General features: G+C 39.8%; 1 protein-coding gene across 4 annotated transcripts in view; it reads right to left on the reverse strand.

Moving 5' to 3' along the window:
* Nucleotides 1-20,079, reverse strand: part of LOC117817362 (LIM and calponin homology domains-containing protein 1-like) — a 128,701-nt gene that overhangs the window by 80,437 nt on the left and 28,185 nt on the right. For all 4 annotated transcript variants that reach the window (XM_034690036.1, XM_034690034.1, XM_034690038.1 and 1 more), the window contains exon 3: nt 538-608. In XM_034690036.1, the coding sequence (XP_034545927.1) occupies nt 538-608 (71 nt within the window). The remainder of the gene's footprint in view (nt 1-537; nt 609-20,079) is intronic.

Raw genomic sequence — 20,079 nt, forward strand, 5'->3', positions numbered from 1 at the left:
GAGGACAACTCGACGGGACTTCAACCTCTGTGATCAGTAGACCATAGAGATGTAAAAACACAAGGAGAGAGGAGAAGAAAAAACAGCTTTGATTCCCAATGAAGTGTTAACTGTGAGCTGTTATTGTGGATTAACTTCATGTTCTGGTTTGTTGTTTTTTTTAAAGATATAATTCTGAAACAGACAGATGCTAAGTTAGGCTACATTATAGATATCTTCTGTGTTCACATACATGTAATTAATTCAGGAAAGGAAAGTGTTAAAGGAGACTGTAGTCACCAATCTGACCGATGTGTGAACCAAGACTGTGACGCTGCACTCCTGCTTTTAGACCAGGAGCTCTACAGCATCTATTTTAGGTTACTACAGCATGTGATCTTATATGTTGGATCTGAAAATACAAGTTAAGAGTGTAAATAACAAATACTCACTAAACACAGTAACTCAAATCCTAAGGAGGCCATAGAGAAGACAGCAACAATGATAAAAGTTTACAAAAGACAGTAGGATAAGGATGAAATGTTTATCAGGACTTACTCGCACAGCAGTATCCCATTCTCCAAGCCTCCTCTAAAGTCCTTGTCACCAAAGCATCTTCCTGTCACAGCCTGCAGAGAGCAAAAAAAAGAAGCCAGTTAGCAAAATATGACCAAAAAGAGCAAGAACCAGAACATCAAACAATCCAGTCATTCTTTGAATTTGAAGTCCAGACACACAAAGTCCACTTGGAAACCAAGAAACAAGCCTGACAACCTCTATCAACACTCCTTTCACGTCCTTCCTTCACAGTAAATCCTGGGAATGGTGCGGAGCGGTGCACAAAGAGCTGCCGGCCGTATATCAAGTCGCTCTCTGGTTAACAGCGCTAAACACTAACAAGCTTGACATAAGCCGCAATCATCCCCACCAAATGGCTCTGGCAGGCTAATATGTTGTGACAGGGGATTTATTGGGTTATAGTTGCTCAGACCCTCTGAGAAGGAGAAGCTGCCTCTTTGCATGAATCTGCATGACTACGGTGCATCATTAGGCATGCATGCTATTCTTGAATGCTTTTTAATGCTCCTTCTTTGGTGCAGGACGTTGAGCTGCACAAACCCAGGAGCTGCTAGTAAGACCTAGCTGTGAAGTTAAGAGAAGTAGCTGTTTTCCACTTCTGACTTTCAACCCTCTGCTGAACTTAAATCAATTATCTGAGTTAACAGGACACTCTATAAATACATTTGAAGTTTGACATGGAAAACACGCAAACAGCTCAAGTTTTCACCCACTCAAAGTATCTCCCCTTCTGACTGCTGCTGCTCTGGAAGCCAAAACAATTACAAGATTAAATTTCCTGAGAGTTTCTTTCACATTTATTTGCACAGCTGTGGGGAAAAAAAAAAGAAGTGTGGAGACGTAGGGTGTCTGGCCCGGGTGTGTGTTTCTGTCAGTTTCTTGGCTCGTCTGGGAGACTGGACCAGTTACAAAAGGAGTAGACTGCTGAATGTCAGCGGAGGACGACAGTAGGCCTCATTTCTGTAAGGAGGGTGGGGATGTTGGATTTGACTCTCGTGAGTTGGACTGAGAGGAAGATAAAGACGGACCATCAGAGGAAATAAGAGTTTCCTCCTCTGCATGCTGACATTTAGCTGTTCACTGTCTTCTCATACTGTGGCAGCAGGGCCTGTGAACAAGGCAATGTGAGTCTGGTGTTGATGGCATCAAAAGTGATGACTACAGAAAAATGTGCCTGACTGTTGAATCACAAAATCTGAAGAACACATTCTATGAAGACAAGTTCAAGGAGCTCTACTGCCATGAATGGTAACACCTCTGCCTCGGCCGGGATAAGACTCTGATTGAATAATAACCTTAAAGCTAGGGTTGGTAGTCTCGGAAAACCAGCATGAATTTGAATGTAGCATTTCCTCAGGACTCCTTCTAACCCCTCCCCTCCTCCCTCGGAGCTCCTCAAAAACGACGCCCCCCGCTCACATGCACGAGCGCCGCTGATTTGCGACGATATGATCGTGACTGATTCAAAACCGGTCCTCACCAAAACATTATCATAGTGAAAGTTAAAAACACAAACAAACATGGCTGCTGTTAGTACTCACAACTGTCATGCTAGCATTATCCAGTTGTACCGGTGACACGATATCAGGAGGAAAGTTATAACACATATATAATACTGTAACAGCTCTACTGTTTGTTAAACGTGTTCAGTGTAGATGTTCTTAATTCCTACAGTGTTGACAGTCAGTGAAGGCATCAGGAGAGGTGTAGAGTGTGTGAGCTTGAGAGAGGAGAGACAAGAGGAGAAGTTCTTCATTCATTCAAACATTGATTGTTGCTTTGTTGGTTGGTGTGATCACGGCTGACAGTGACCAGTTATTAAAGATCAACGTGTTCACGAATCGGCTTGTCATCCCTACAGTGTCTGGACAGACACTACAATTCATCTACATTTTCTGTAGGACTTACTAAATGTCATTCATTCTTCTGCTTGTCAGAGCCCCCGTGGTGAGAGCTTTTTAGAGTCTGATCCGGACTACAGTCCTGAGCAAAGCACCTCATCGGGTCAGAGGGGACAGGCCTGAGGTCGAGCGAGAGGGGCAGAAAATTCAGGGGAAGCAGAAGCAGGAGACGGGGACTCGGAAGAGTGCACGCCGGGGAAATGTACGCGCAGGAGGCGGGCAGAACGGCAGGACGGGATTTGAATGGTTTAAAATTTTGGCACCCAAAAAACAGTGATTGGTTGGTGTTTTCCCAGGTTTACTCCGGCTGTAGATAGTGTCTTTTTTTCACTCTTTTTTAAGAACACATTATGTATTGATTACCATCAGGACATAAAGATCATTTTAACCAGTATAACAAAAAGTGGATCTAAATCTGAACACCAACTCCAGCTTTAAGCAAAATCATCACGGTTTCAATGCGATGTGATTTTCTGATAACAGCTCTAAAGTGTGTTGTGTCGACATGTCTGTGACTCTGGGTAAAAATCTACTTTTTTCATTCAACAAAATCTATTTCATTTTGAAACAACATAAAGAATAGCTTTAAAGACGTATCTTAAGTTGAAATAATGAAATTAACAATGAATAGATTTTATCTACAATTGCATATGCTATACTTCTAAGACTAAATACAACTAATATTATAATGATTTTTTAAATTCAATGTTGATGCTCAAAAAACTGTCCCAAAAACTGGATTAACTGTCTCTGCAATGGTCACCTGGCAAGCATCTAGTCTCTGATTGATGGACAGCAACACCAGCACCTTGGTAAACAGTACAGGCTAGCGGACGGAGCAGCTGGTGGGGAGTGACACAAAATTTCACTGTTATTAGTGACCTGAAAGTTTTAACTGTCATTGTAGTTTGAAGAGGGGGGGCAGCAGCTCATACTGTAGGAACAGTAAAGCAGAAAATAATAAAGGTTATGAAACCTTAAAGGTGACATATCACGCTTTTTTCATCAATATATATTGGTCTAAGAGGTCCCCAAAACATGTCTTTAAAGTTTGTGCTCAAAAAAACACTTTGAAATCAGATTTTGGTCTGCCTGAAAAGCCTTTTCTTCAGCCCTCCTCAGAACACTCTGTTTTCTCTCTGACCACGCCCCCTCAGGAAGTGGATGTGCCTCGGCTGTCCAGCACGTTGATCTAATGTTTACATGTTGGCTGAATAAACACGGCTGCTCAGAGATCGCGTCACTTCAACCATCTGAATCTGATCCAGAATCTGATCCTGACGGAGAGGCGCCTGCAGCAGGACCTTTCTGAAGGATTGGTCACAGATTTAGTGTTTCTTGTTGTTTTATTTATCAGTATGTTGACGTGTGTCTTGGTACACAGCTACGAACATGTAGCTATGTGGCTATGCTAACTAGCGCTAGCACTTATCCATGATAAATAAAAATCATCCACTAGATCTTCAAATCTGCAGACGTGGGGAGTAAAACCGACCTCTGCCAGAAAGGCAGCAGGACCTTTTATGAAGGATTGGTCACAGATTTAGTGTTTCTTGTTGTTTTATGTCAGTATGTTGACGTGAAAAACGGAGGGGGGATTCAGTATTATTTTATACAGTCTATGGGCTGAACAAGCTCCGAGCTCTGACTCCGTGACAGACCACATATTGTTGTTACGTAACAAAAACACGGAAGTCTGAAACGGCTCGTTTCACACACATTTACAGAAAGGTGTAGAAATCAGAACAGGGGCAGAATGGATTTTTTTCATTCTCGGGGGGTTTGTAGACATGCCAGGGAAACATATTTCAGGTAGAGAACCATTAAAATGTCAATTTTGCATGATATGTCACCTTTAAAACAGGTAGCCAGCCCATGCCTACCAACTGTTTTAGTAAAAAAAAAATAATAATAATAAAATAATAATAATAATAAAGTAATAATAGTAAAAATAACTTTCATTTTATATAGCACCGTTAAAAACAAATGTTTACAAAGGGCTTTGACAATCAAAGCATGGGCGGATTGGAATGACAACATAAACCTTTAATAGACTGAGGAGTGTAGAAATTCTAATGATGCAAAAACAAAATACAACGCAAAAGATTTAAAAGAATAAACTCAAATTAAACAGAATAAATTGGTGAGACAGAAGACCATTGAACAATTTTTTTTACAGGCTTTTCAAAAAATTCAAAAAATACAGAAGTAAATAATTAAATAAAGGCATTAAAGGACAACCCAAAGGTTTTAAGAAGACAACATCACATCAGAGAAAATAGAAAAGGATAGATTTAGAACATAAACATACAAAATATATTAAACACACACAAGCACAAGCACACACTCTTTCAAGATTATGTTTGACTTCATAAGTGACCGTCAGTTTAAAGTGTACAATCATTTTTTGTTCATCAAACTAAAAAATAAAAGAATGAAATCAAAAACTAACGAGCGTGTTTCCTGAAATGTCGTCTATTCTCTGAAGCATGCGTAGCTGCTGTAGCCTGATTGTGAAACAAGCTCGCCGACACAGACGGCCTCATGTTGCTGGACTTCATGTCCTCGGTTAACAGAGAAAGCCTGTCTCCTCCATTGTGCTGCAGACCGGAGTTACTTGGCCAGACAAACCCCTTTGGCTCTGCTCATCGAGGTTCAACTTAATCAGTGAGATTAATTAACTCTCCAGATCCATTAGCTAGAAATGTGAAACAAAGAGTTCAATCTCTTCTGAGAATCTGTACCATGACAATACATCCTAGATCTAATGGTGAAAGCTTTGTCCATTGATGAAATGACCCTATAGGATCCTACAGTGAGGTTCTGAGCTCTGTCCTGACATACTGTCCAAAGACTGAGCCACATGGGAAAATCCCTGTCCACAAAGGTCCCTCTGAATCATGTTAGTAAACCATGAACCCATCAGCTGAGCACTTTAGCTCTGATGACAGATTCTCCAGAGTCGTCTTTCTTGCTACACTTGTGTATTTGAATAAAATTAACTTAAATCTGTGACATTTAAAATGTTCAGGACAGTGCATATCCCACTTTTCTACCACCATAAAATTAAAATTTGTTTTCACTTAGATTTTGGTGTCATTTTTTTTACATACACTACCAGTCAAAAGTTTGGAAACACCTTATTTGAAACACTGTAGATTAATACTGAAGGCATCAAAACTATGAAAGAACATATATGGAATCATTTAATTAACAGAGAAGTGTTAAAGTGTTTTTGGAGCCAAGGAGGAAAGGTTAAAGGTTACTGCTCAGCTCCAATCTGCAACGATGAAATGTTCAAACCAAGCCAGAAACCTTGGTGTAGTCATAGACTCAGATCTTAATTTCAGCAGCCACATTGAGACCATTACAAAGTCAGCCTACTATCACCTTCAGAATATATCAAGGATTAAAGGACTTATGTCTCAGCAGGATGCAGAAAAACTGGTCCATGCATTTATCTTTAGCAGACTAGACTACTGTAACGGTGTCTTTACAGGACTCCCTAAAAAGTCCATCAGACGGCTGCAGCTCATACAGATTGCTGCTGCTCGAGTCCTAACAAGTACCAAAAAAGTAGACCACATCCCTCCAGTTCTTAGATCCCTACACTGGCTTCCTGTCTGTCAGAGAATAGACTTTAAAATCCTGCTGATGGTTTATAAAGCACTGAATGGTTTAGGCCCAAAATACATTGCTGATCTGCTACTACTTTATGAACCACCTCGACCTCTGAGGTCATCGGGTACTGGTCTGCTTTCAGTCTCTAGAATCAGAACGAAACATGGTGAAGCAGCGTTTAGTCATTATGCACCATATATCTGGAACACACTCCCTGAAAGCTGCAGGTCTGCTCCAACTCTCACCTCTTTTAAATCAAAGATTAAGACTTTTTTATTTGCCACTGCCTTCCTATCTTAGCTCATTTTAACCCACTTTAAATTAAAATTTTAATGTAATTTTTAACATATTTCTAATTTTCCTTTTCTTTTCTGTTTTATCATATTTGTCATTTTAATTGTGTTCTTTTATGCCTGTCTGAATGTCTCCAATGCTTTTAATGTTTTGATGTAAAGCACATTGAGTTGCCCTCGTGTATGAAATGCGCTATACAAATAAAGCTGCCTTGCCTTGCCTTGCCTAAACAAAGCTGAATATGTTTTATATTTTAGATTCTGTAAAGTAGCCCCCTTTTTCCTTCACGACAGCTTTGCACACTCTTGGTGTTCTCTCAGTCTGCTTCATGAAGTGGTCTCCTGGAATGGTTTCTAATTAACATGAGCCTTGTTAAGAGTTCATTTGTAGAATGACTTGCCTTCTTAATGTGTTTGAGACCATCAGTTGTGTTGTAAAGAGGTAGGGTTAGTACACAGTGGATAGCCCTATTTGACTACTGTTGTAATCCAGATTATGGCAAAACCAGATTATTCCATAGTTTTGATGTCTTCAGTATTAATCTACAATGTTGAAAATAAGTTAAATAAATAAAAATGAATGAGAAGGTGTGTCCAAACTTTTGACTGGTATTATACTGTAACATTTTTGCTAAACTTAGAAGAGAAAAATCACCAAATTCAGCAGACTTTGAGTATAAATCATAAATCATAAACTCTGTATGCTACATATATTCTTTCCCTAGATTATTCTTAATCACATGCTCATAGGACACAGCTATCAGACTCCTGATTCTCACTTGCATTACATACAGTCTAGATCATACGGTGGGTGTAAAGAAATCCCATGAGCCTCAGTTTTGTTGAGATATTTCACAGTCTGATCTCATTTAAGATGAAATGGCCTACATACTTTTATATCTGCAGCTAGGTGAATGACCTTGATGTAAGAGCTTCCCAGCAAATGCATCCCATTAATGTTTATACTCTACATGCTAAAATTATTAACCTTTTACTGCCTTTCTCTATAGCAAATACTTGCATGTTCAGGTTTTGGTCTCATGCATGAAGAAGCATGCTGGTCCTGCAAGGGTCGGAGTTATGTCCTGAGTTACAGAGTTTATAATAACTAGGTTAGCTTCTTGCTAAAAGAGACTTTGACTAAGATTCAAAAAAGAAGAAGAAGAGGGACAACAATGACACGAGCTGCCTTTGAAATAAAAAATAAAGGGAAATGTACTCATGCAGATTAGTGAGGATTAAGCTGGTATTCATTGAGGAGACATTTGAAAACACAGATGAGTCTTCCTCATTATTTCATCAGGGACTGAAGTAATATCTTAAAATTAAATTGGTGTTACTTTTCTTTCATATCTTATCCCAAAATAATTGAATTGGTCCTCAGTGGAGCCAAAACCACCAGGTGGGGATCAGTGTCTGAAAGGTTCAGTCCTTAGAGGTTCATGCACATTAATATAGATTACACATTTCTCTCCTGGCTCTGAAAAACGTTTGATCTCCAGCAAACTGCAGGATTCAGTTTTTCTCATTATCTTCTGCTAAGTTGGCAGTAAGTGCAAAGCTGCTCAGGACCTTGATTCATGTACATCTGCTGCTCCCATAAGAGTCATCCTGAGCTGAGGAGCGTGCGAGGAACTCTGAGACAGACCAGAGGGAACCATCAGTTTAACACAACACACATTTAGGCAACATTTAATAGAATGCACGCTTTTCTATTCTAATGTGTCTCATGAAGAGGTTACACAAACATGCACTGGACATACTAACTAAGTGCATTATGAGCAGGTTTGCTGGTGGGCTCAGCATCTGGGTAGAAAGCATTAGAGTCCTGGCTAATAAAACACAGCCTGAGTTACAGCTACAGTATCACCAATAAAAGTTTAAGTGCCAGTTTCCTCTCACATGGAGGTGCAGCTTATTGTAGGTGAAAGGCGAGCCAGGCACAACATCATAAACGTCACTTAAAGAGGTATTAAATGCTACATCAGAAATCAAATCTGCATCTGATGGTTAGGGAAGTCATGAAACATATTCAGACAACCAAGCAGCCTCATGTGCTTCAACTCCTGATCACAACGACACAATATTTGCATCAACACAGTCATATCTAAATTCATGAAAATGTAAAAAAAAAAAAACTTTAAATTGATCTAAATTCAATAAAAATAATGTCAGTGTCTTCGTAGTGGCGCCTCCAGAGTCAGATACCAAAATCTAATCGGATCACAGTGACATTTTCAAATAGGCTTACATGCAGTTTAATGTGCTGTAGCTGAGTAGATAATTAGCTATGTATCCTACAAAGTGACGAGCAGAGCGCTGTCCATGAAAGATGCAGGTCAGTGTGTTTGTTCGTGTTTGTGGGTTGGATAAGAGGGAGACTTTGACAGGGGAGAATAGCAATTACACAGCTGATGTATGCAGGATTTTAATGATCTGATTCATGTCACGTCAAAATCATGCAAACTCAGAGAAGATATCATTTTTAGTCTAGACTTTGGAGCAGCCAGGAGGTTCCCACAAGAGGATCTAAGGCTGCAGGTCGGCAGCCTTAGATTTGATTATAATAATAATAAGTTTATTTATATAGCACCTTTAAAAACAAATGTTTACAAATTGCTTTGATAAGCCAAGCATGTTTTAATAACAAAGTAAACCTTTTGACAGACAGAGAGGAGGGTAGGAGTTTTAGCAATGCAAAACAGAATATAACGCAAAAGGGTTAAAAAGAATAAATGCAAATTAAACAGAATGAAGTGATGTGACAATAGACCCATGAATCATTGTTTGAGTCAGAGTTTTCAAATAAATAAATAATTACATAAATAAATATAAATAATTACATAAATAAATATAAATAAATACAAATAAATATAGGCATTAAAGGACAATAAAAGAAGTTTTCAGAATAAGGAGAAAATAGGAAAGGGGAAAAGGACAAATAAAGAACATTAAAATAATAAATGAAAAAATTAATTATAACAAAAAAAAATCTAATTAAATTATCAAATTAAATCAAATTAAAACAATTATTTAGTTGGATAAAAACTAAAAATAATAAATAAATATAAATAAAAGCTGTTAAAAGGATGAAGTCACATAAAGCAAGTCTGTAAAAATGGGTTTGAAGGAGAGATTTAAAAGTTGTCACTGACTCTGCCTTATCTCCTCAGGGAGGTTGTTCCAAAGTCAAGGGGCTCTGGTGCGATCCTCTTTGGATTTCGATGTTAAAAGTTCTGAAATGCAGCTTGCAGCCAGACCTGTACATGCTTTTAAAGTGATCAGTAAAATCTTAAAATCAATTCTAAAACTAACAGGGAGCCAGAGGAGGAGGGAGGCTGAGACTGGGGTGATGTGAAGCCGTCTGTTAAAACCAGTAAGAAGCTGAGCTGCTGCTGCGTTCTGGACAAAGTGTCATTTCATCCTATTTGGACTCCAAACAATCAAACGGATGAAAGATGCATGCTGAAAGTTCTGGACACTGCTGGATCTGAACTGTGCTTTGAAACCGACGCTGACCAGGGTCATATGAGGCGTCTCAATTAAGAGGAGGAATGTGTCGCCTCTGTTATTTTCACTGGAATGCTGCCTTCATTGTTTCTCAAACAATCAAACAATGATGCTTAGCTTTCGTTTGCACCCTGTTTGCTTCCTTCCTGTCATGTGCAAACCAAAGTCCAGCTCATGGACTCATGTTCAAAGCATTTTTGCCACTGTCACTGTGGTAAACACAGAAACAGGAGGACTCTGTTAGCTTAGAAATGCATGAATGAACTTTGCAGAGGCAAATGTAGCTTATGCCAAAACCCACTTGCCCTCAGGAGCGGTGTGGTGTGTAAATCTATGTTTTGCTTTGATGAAGAAGGGAGACATTGCTTTCATGTTTTGGGGAATAAATCATGGTTGTTATGAGAAAAGAATCCCCAGAAGTTCTATCATGTCGGGCGATGAACCAAAGACAATTTAGTGAAATCAAATTGCTGTGTCAGAGATTCAAATTGCTGCTGCAGATTCTCAAATGAAGATCGTTCTGTCAAACTGTGATAAATCTACAACTTAAACTTCCACATCTCTCTCTGATCTAACTTGCTGCATCCCTCCCCTTGAGGGCCATCCAATGACAACACATCTTCTCTCAGAGGCCCGCACTGGACGGCTACCTATCCTGAATTAATGACCAATAACTCAAGGCTTGAGACAGGCTGGTTTCCGTGACTTGGGAAAGTAAAACACTACTTACTCCACGGCCCCAGAGGCAAAGTACGATCAGGCTTGACAGCTGTTAGCTGAAGAGCTGGTGAAACATAAACACAGACATGTGCTCCCAAGCTACACGGCTGCTTTACTTTACAGTCACACCCCTGCTTTGTAGTCACAGACACTCTGTGTTACAGGATGTTGTCTTAAGTGTGTTGCATAATCCTCTCTGAACCTGACACTACGTTCAGATCCAAGACCACACATAAACACGTCTTCTGGCCTTTAGCCTTTTATCTAGTTAATTCAATTTGGCAGGAGTTTAATCTGTAAATGCTCCATGTGCTGATTTACAGAACAAAAACAACACGGCAAGGATAGTTAGTTGGGGAAATGTAACAATCTGAAAAACAAACTACTACTGACGCATGATTTGTGTAGTCCGAGTCAGTGAATTTGTTTATGATCACAGTCTGTATCATCCGGTTCATGAAAGGGTCAAAGTTTGTACCTTTGTGGAAAAGATAAAAACTTTTCTCTGGTTTGAGGAGAAAAAATGTCCCAAAGACAAACAACTGTATAGAAATTGGTAACATCTGACTCTTCTTTAGAGGAAGGGACCATCTGGCTGGGGGTCCCTCGACTCATCGAGCTTCATCAGGTTCAGCCAAAGGCCAGGAGAGGTATCTGCCTGCAGTCAATCATCTGGACCTTTTCACAAGCTGCCACCACCGCAGGGATCCTCTATTGTGACCACGGACAGTCTGCTCTGTGCTCACTGTGCTGGCATGCTGGAGGACTGGCAGAGTGTAATTTACACAGTGGTCGTACAGTTTTACAATAGAGGATGAATACACGACAAGTTTTAACGTGCTCTGCTTCAGATAGAGGGGATTTAGCATGGAGGCGACAGTCGGCATAAAAGGAGGGACAGCACATAAAACTAGAGCTGAACACAGGAGGTGATTCAGCAACTGTTTGTATCATAGTTTGGTTGTTTTTCTAGGAAGAACTCCAAAACAGTCCCCAGGTTCAGACTCTAATTTATGAGGATTTATAGCTTTTGTATAAATTATATCTGAACTGGGCATATTTAGGATGTTGAACAGTTGTCAGCACATAAATTGTACATGAATTCTGCAAGTGATGACTCATTAGTTGTGGTCCTACAAAACCTCCATCCTCCATCTACTCGTCCTGAGTGCTCCACAGGCAAGGTGTAATGATTACCTTCTGAACTCCACTGTAACATGAGACAGCGTGTTACAGTAAAGATGAACAACCAAAAAGAGAGCACAGAAAATATAATGAGAGATGTATTACAACGTTTGCTTTCCAGAATTGCGATACAACATGCTCCAAACTCTCCCTCGTGGAAAGAATTACTGAATGCATCTGAGGCCAATTCTGTGTCTGGAAAACAGAACTGCTTGTATCTTTATCCCTGTAGCCTAATTTTAGCATCAGGAGGTCCTTTCCTTGAATTGCAGGAGGTTTTATAAGATTTGGGCTAATTTTGGACCATGCTGCTAAATCCTGCAAAGAAGAGCCCCACTAAATCACTACAATCAGTTGCAGATCCACAGGTTCAGAATGTCAGGATGATCAGCTGATGAGTATTTGCTGTGGTACGAATCAAAGCAAGTGATAGACTTAGACTTGTGATACTTAGTTGACTGACTAAGTGGGCCTCACATACATAAATATGATCACTCACAAACATTTGGTGTCAGCATGTGTTTACAGGCGGCTGCACACACCTCAGATTCTCTTTTTGGCAGGAGTTGAGACGGATAAATCTAAGTAATCTATCCTGACTGCAGCCACAGAGGAGCCACTGCACAGACCAGAGACGATGAACACAGTGAGTATTATTACACAGGGATCATCACAGGTAATGACGGTTAATAGAGCATAATTGATGTGGTATTTCACAGAGGAATCAGCAGTGGACCGCGACAGTCCAATCCTGGAGTTGGACCACAGATTCTGAGAGGAGTGATTTGATGACAGCGGATAACTTAGACTCAATCAGCTGTAGAGGATATTTCATTATTAAACTTTAATGGCTAACATCTTGAAAGAGCAGAGAAAAAGGGATGACAGCTGTCAGGATGAAGGATCCTACAGTATCGACTACAAAATGATCAAAATAGGAAAAACAATGCAAACATGTGAAACATTACGAGGGAGGCAGAATCTTATAAAAGACCTTTGTGCTAGAGTTTAGCATTCACATGTGCCAACCACACGCTGCAGGCAGCAGCAGCCATGAATTATGTTGATTTGCAGCCTCAGAGCACACAATACAGAGGAGAGGAAGACATGAAGAAGTGTGCTGCTCCAAAGGAAGAGTCAAAAACCCTCTCTACCTCATCAGATAAACAGAAGAGCAGGGCATTATTACTCCTTACAGTGCTTTAAGAGACATTTGCAGTAAAGTAGGAGATCATCAGATGTGTGACTAAATGTGCACTGTAAAATGTTACAGCAGTACTTTGTAAATATAAGAGAGGGTATGGCAGCAACATCAATCTCTCAAGATTCAACCTCTGCAGGGATTTTGCAGTCCACAGAAGCTGGGGGCAAGTCATGGTGGACTACAGCAAGGCATCAAACATGTGGCTATGCTTCTTGAAATAGTGTCATATTTTTGACTCTCCAAAAATAATAGAATCCAAATGAAAAGCCGCTCAGCGTAGCTCTATATCAAACAGAATGAATGCCTTTCATGTACAATGAACACAAACAAACTCTAATGTGCTTTCTTGTTCAAGTCAGAGAAGTAGAAATGTTCCCAGGCACACAGAGGTTTCTGTGGGAGTCATCTGGCGTGGGAGACCTTACACAACCCCTGATTGTTCATGTGTTTCTTCTACTCAGTAAGATGCATTAGTCTCATCAGTTCAGAAGAGACTAATTTAATAAGACACCAGGTTGGTAATGGACGGAGGACACACAGGCAGGTGTGGGACGAAAACCAAGATCATACAAGCAACATCATTCTGCTGCAGACAAGCAAGTTTAACAACTTCACTCTACTACTACAGAGCCATGCTGTTGTAATATGTGCAGAATCTGGTTTTACAAGGTCTTTCCTGAAAAGGCATATGCTGCTCTGTATGTATTGTTCAACATCTGAGGGGAGCTGATAGAGATATTGAGACTTTTAAAAAACGTATTTATTCAGTCTGGTTTTTATGTAGGATCTAACATTTTTATTACTTACCTTTTACTGTTATATTGATTTAAATGTTGCTTTATTATTTTATTAATTTTAACTGTTTATCTTATTTATTTATTTTTAATTTTTTAATTTTATTTATTTATTTATTCATTCATTTATTATTTTTATTTATCTACTCAGTTTTATTGATATTTTTAGCCTTAATTTTATTTTCAACTCTTACCCTTTTTAAATGTATTTATTTTAACTATTTATTCGAATAATCGTCAAATAGATGCTAATGATTATCGAATAGTATTTTGGCTTAAAAATCCCATCCCTACCAGTCACCGATGAAAACTATGAAAATTCATACCTTAAAAATTAGAAATTATATTCAATCAACTCTTTGATTTTTAATGAGTGAATGAATATTCAAGCATTTCAAAATCCAGTCCCATCCCTACCCCATACCATCACTGATGCTGCGGCTTCTGAGCTGTGCCCTGATAGCAAGCTGAGTAGCCCCTCCTCTTTGGAGTGGAGGACATGGTGTCCATCATTTGTAAAAGCAATGTCACATTTTGATTCATCAGACCACATGACAGGTTTCCACTCAGTTCATCTTAAATGGGATTTTATTTTTTTAATTAGATAATTTGGAAACCATCCAAAGCTTTTTGTTCCATTCTTTTAATGGGGGAATGGGGATTGCACATTTTAATTTTATTTATAGATATTATCATTAGTAAGGTTGAATATAAAAGCACCCTGGGGACTACTAATCTGTCAGCTGAACCAGCCTGCAGGAACACATTTCCCCAAAGCAGAGCTGGTTTCAATGTCACACCTCCATCTCTGGAGACCGGCCCACTGTCTGTCATGGTCAAACGATGAGCTGTGAATGAATGTCTGTCTGCTGCTTGTGTTCACACTGTAAATCTGGAGACCACCTGGAAACTCGGTCCATATGTGGCTGAGATTTCCTGGCAATAATATGTCGTATGAGAAACAGCAACAGAGGGCAAATATAAGAACGGACCATCCATGGTGTCTTTTCTGCAAGGTGGTTTTATCCTGTAGTACACCTGTGTCCAAGCACAGATGATCTTTAAGGTGTTCTGTCCCATGCTGCTTTAAAATTACATTAAAAAGTGCTAATTTCAGACCTCATTTAAAATGTGTTGTTTGCTAACATGCAGGACTTTAACCCTCATTTCTTAAGTTAGCCTTAACGAGTCTCTTGTTGAAATGTTGACTCAACTTCTAAAGCCTTTTTCCTCATCTGTGATTTTAAAATATTGAATTTCTGCATTATCAGGGTAAGATCAGGTTTGTTTCCTACTTCCTGGTCTGCCACAGAGTGTGTCTCCTGCTGTGCTGCTAAAATGAGTCAATCACTGGATGGCAGTGGAGGCGGTTGTCTGGTTTTAAAAACAAGACTTCATCAGGATGTGGCTTTAAGTTTATATAATGGATATTTATATTTGTCTGGTGTGTGCCTGTTTTGTAAAGGGGTATTGTCAAGCCTCTTTTTCAATGTACAGGATGTGGGATAAAAAATAGTTTTATTTTTAGTGGGGAGAAAGTGACCCTGAATAAAGCCTGGTAGTCTTGAACATGAAAGCTGCCTCCATAACGTGTCCTTGAGGTTTACTGTGCATGAGTATACTGGCTCGCCTGTGTCTCCAGTATTTTAAGCTGATACAATATATGTTCTGTTCTTGAGAAGTAAGTGCCACCTTAACACTGATCAAGATAACACCTCAGTTTTATTTCCAGTTTAAGAATTACATCTTATCAACCTCTGCAGACAAACATACCTGAGAGTGAAACAGCCCATCATCTGCTCATGATTACGAGAAAATGTGCAGACCATGCGCACACGCAGAGGCTGTCAGACTGAACCAAACACTCTGTGACAGTAATTCAAAAAGACGTGTGGGGAACCTGGAGTGTAAAAAGTTTCAGAGTGGGCTCGACTTTTGTATCTCGCCTCAACAGAGCTGTTCATCAAACACTGCTTAAAGAGACGAGAGCCATGAGACACATGACAAGTTCAACAAGTCAGGATACTGAGAAATCTGAACAGGCTCAAAGACAGCAGAGGAAAGGAATGTATGATAACAAACAAGCTACTGCTAACCTGCTAATGACACGTCATACAAGTATGTTTGGATTTACCTTTCAGAGGTTGTTCAGGAATAAAAGGTATTTTACTGAAAATGCATTCCTAAGCATCCAGCATCAATCAAAGTCATGACAGTGAACGCCACATGATGTCAATTAGGAATCATACAAGCAGTGCATCAGAAGAGAATCCTGACACGTGCTAAGAAAACTGTGTTGCATTATATTTAGCTTATAGTCCCATTAGCTGAAAAAATCAAATACTGAGCCTATACTGGGCCTATACTGAGCCTATACTGAGCCTATACTGAGTCTATACTGAGTCTATACTGAGCCTATACTGGGTCTATACTGAGCCTATACTGAGCCTATACTGAGTCTATACTGAGCCTATACTGAGCCTATACTGAGCCTATACTGAGCCTATACTGGAGTCTATACTGAACCTATACTGAGCCTATACTGAGTCTATACTGAGCCTATACTGAGCCTATACTGAGCCTATACTGAGCCTATACTGAACCTATACTGAGCCTATACTGAGCCTATACTGAGTCTATACTGAGTCTATACTGAGCCTATACTGAGTCCATACTGAGCCTATACTGAGCCTATACTGAACCTATACTGAACCTATACTGAGTCTATACTGAGTCTATACTGAGCCTATACTGAGCCTATACTGAGCCTATACTGAGTCTAGACTGAGTCTATACTGAGCCTATACTGAGTCTATACTGAGCCTATACTGAGCCTATACTGAGCCTATACTGAGTCTATACTGAGCCTATACTGAGCCTATACTGAGCCTATACTGAGTCTATACTGAGTCTATACTGAGCCTATACTGAGTCTATACTGAGTCTATACTGAGCCTATACTGAGTCTATACTGAGCCTATACTGAGCCTATACTGAGCCTATACTGAGCCTATACTGAGCCTATACTGAGCCTATACTGAACCTATACTGAGTCTATACTGAGCCTATACTGAGTCTATAATGAGCCTATACTAGGCATATACTGAGCCTATACTGAGCCTATACTAGGCATATACTGAGCCTATACTGACCCTATACTGAGTCTATACTGAGCCTATACTGCAGCCAGTCAGCAAAGGGAACTTTGAATATTTTGACCTCACAGTCAGTGAAACCTTGTGTTGTCCATTTTAATATACGATCTATGGAAACTATTGAATACAACCATAACAGCAAGGTTGAGACTGTCTGTAGTAATACTGATACACAGTCTAATACTACTAAAGACTACTACTACTGCTACTTTAGACAACAAGTGTTTAACTTGCTCGGGCTACTGGTTCAGAAGTGGAATAGGCTTAACACAAGAGCTATATAGTTACATAACAAGGAAATACATCATTAATGCTAGATGTGGGGCATTGTGCCATACTCCTTTGCAAGCCAATTTACTTTATTATATCAATCTCAGTGGCTGGAGGAGCCCAAACATGTTCATTATGTTTTCTTTTTTTGAGCAAAGCCTTATTAAGTGATTACATTTCAAAACTCAGAGTAAATAATACAAGGTGTGAGGTACCCTGGTCCCTTTTTAGACTTTGAGTTTGGATATAAAAGTGGTTCCTTTTCATGCTTCCAAACAGAAGATGAAAAGATGAATGGCCTTGCACCAACATTCACATGAAATAGGATGCTAAAACGAAACGATAATGTCAGCTGAGCAACAGGTAACACAGCGGACAAGTGGGGGTACGTTACTTACGAGTGCAGTTTAGAAGTAAAGAATCAAATAAAGACTTAAGACCTGTTAGGGACAGTTTGCAGAGTTCAAGTTAAAAAAATGTCATACATATTTTGTTCAAAGATTGGGAAAGGTTTCTTAAAGTGCAGATGGCTTCATACAAATTAATTGTATAAGGGGAAATTACTTTCATAACACACCACAAAACTAACAGTAAGTTTTACCTTGATTGCTTTGCTGACATTTTTATGAACTGACACTTTTATTTTTGTTGCTTGTAGCTGTTGTCAGAAACCAAAGATTCATCCTCTCAAGAGAAACACTGCCACCCTTCTGCAGAGCCTAAAACACTGACCCAGTTCTCCCTCCAGACTCCTCATCCCTGTTTATACTTCTTTTTTATTGCAAAGATCCTAATATGCTGTACTACCTAAAATGAGACAAGACATAATCATTAAAAAAATAAACTACAATCAGCAATGTTGATGCTTTTCTTTGCAGTTGAATCGATCACACTGTTGCAGTGAGTTTAACAAACCCAGGAAGAAGCAGCTTAGCAAGTGTGCCACACACTGCCAGTCTGCAGCTATTCAAACAGTAGACAGGGCCTTTCCTGTTAGGCCTGCCATCAGCTTTGTACTCTCAGTTGTGAATAAGAACACGCTGGGCTGCCAGAAGCTCCAGAAAACACGTAAATCTCTCACATTTAAAATCAAAATGTTGATTCAGCTTTTAAAGGAATAAAAACACTCCTGGTGTGATGACCAGAAAACATAGTGTACTTTGCATTCAAACCTTAAAACCTGGTATTCAAGCAGACAAGACTGCCCACTTCCAAACTTGTTTTCCTAAAAGCTTAAACAGTCTGAATACCAACGCCCAATCTCCTTCTCCATGCCTCCCGTTCCCCTCAGCTCTTGATAAGCCCCTCTGATTCAACAAGCCAAATTTCCTGCATCTAAAATGGCCTAGCCCTAAGCTAAATGTTAGTATTCCAGCCGGTCCGTCCCATTTCCACCCTGATTAGATGATGGAACAATGTTTGGGTTGTGGATTAACCCCGCTCCTGGCCCCCATTTGCTGCTACTCACTTCCATCCCCATTCCCTCCCATGTTTGGAGCCCATTCCCTTCCAGGTTTTGCAGAGCCCTTTACCCACATGAGGGGGAAAGAAGGAGTCTGTGGTGTGAGGATGGCTTGGCAGTTGTTGGGTAAAAAAAGGATGGGAGGGGATCTGTGATAAGAAGGACAATGGATGCTCTGACTGGGGTCGCATGTGAAAGAGGATGCAGGGTGAGGTTGCTTACTTTGTCCTGTTTAATCTGCAAGGTGATGCTGACACTTGGGGATTGCTGGCCAAGTCATTTAGCATTAGAGAAATCAAATGAGTGTGTGTATGGATAGGAGGGAGGTTGGAGCAGTATCAGTCTCTTATATCTATTTTGCAATGCCGACACAACATGCTGACATAACTATGATTCAGCAGTGCAGCCTGTCTGCAGAATATCTTACAGATCTCTGAGTACAAACATTTTTTGGACACTATTGGTCAGGGTTTGTTCAGGTTTCTTTCCCCTTGTTTTAATGATTTGACTCTTTAAGATATAGTCCTTTCTACCACACAAGACACCCACATTAAATTCTTAGGTGAAGTAAAGTTTCTGGTGGGTAAGTTTCCAACATGAGACCAAAAAGCCGTGTGAGATTTCCTCAGAAGTGCAATCTAGATAACATAAAACTCCTTAAATTCAGATATCTGATACCTCACTTTGGTTTCCTTTAGTATTCAACACACTGACCAGCAGGTTGATATGAATGGAAGCACTGTGAGCTGATATTTGATATCTGTAAACTAAGGTTTGAATAGTTTTCCTACTGAATCATGCTTCCGTCAGAATGATCACTGGTCTGTTCTGCACTTCCATCACTATTGCTGCAACCAAACAGGACAGGAAGAGACTGAAATGGATAACCAGGACTGCAGGAAAAAACATCAGCACTGACCTGCCCTCCATACAGGACTTATACCAGTGCAGGGTCAGGAAACACCGCTGCAGACCCCTCGAACTATCTGTTGGAACTCTGCATCCTTTGCACTCCTCACCATTGCACTACTGTCTCATGCAGCTCGTATGTTAGCTTAATATTCCTCACTTTATACTGTGCACATAGAGAGTATAGTCAACCAGAGAAGACTCCTTGTATGTGCACACATACCTCCCCAATAAAGCCGATTCTGGTTCTGATACCAGGTTTAGTTTCTGACAGATTTCCTCCTTAACAGGAGACGTTGTAAGAAATGTAGGGATGTAAGATGAAGGGTTGTAAAATGTTTTCTTGTAGAGTTAAAATATTAACCTTCTTTATTCAAAGTATTACATTTAGTTATATTCATTCTGACATGTTTGAGGTGTATGTAAATTCAACCACTCACAATCAATCACTTCAGATTAAATTCTACCTAAACACAACGGCCTGACGGTGTGATAGA

The sequence above is a fragment of the Notolabrus celidotus genome, chromosome 8 (assembly GCF_009762535.1).
Source record: "Notolabrus celidotus isolate fNotCel1 chromosome 8, fNotCel1.pri, whole genome shotgun sequence".
NCBI classification, from domain to species: Eukaryota; Metazoa; Chordata; class Actinopteri; order Labriformes; family Labridae; genus Notolabrus; species Notolabrus celidotus.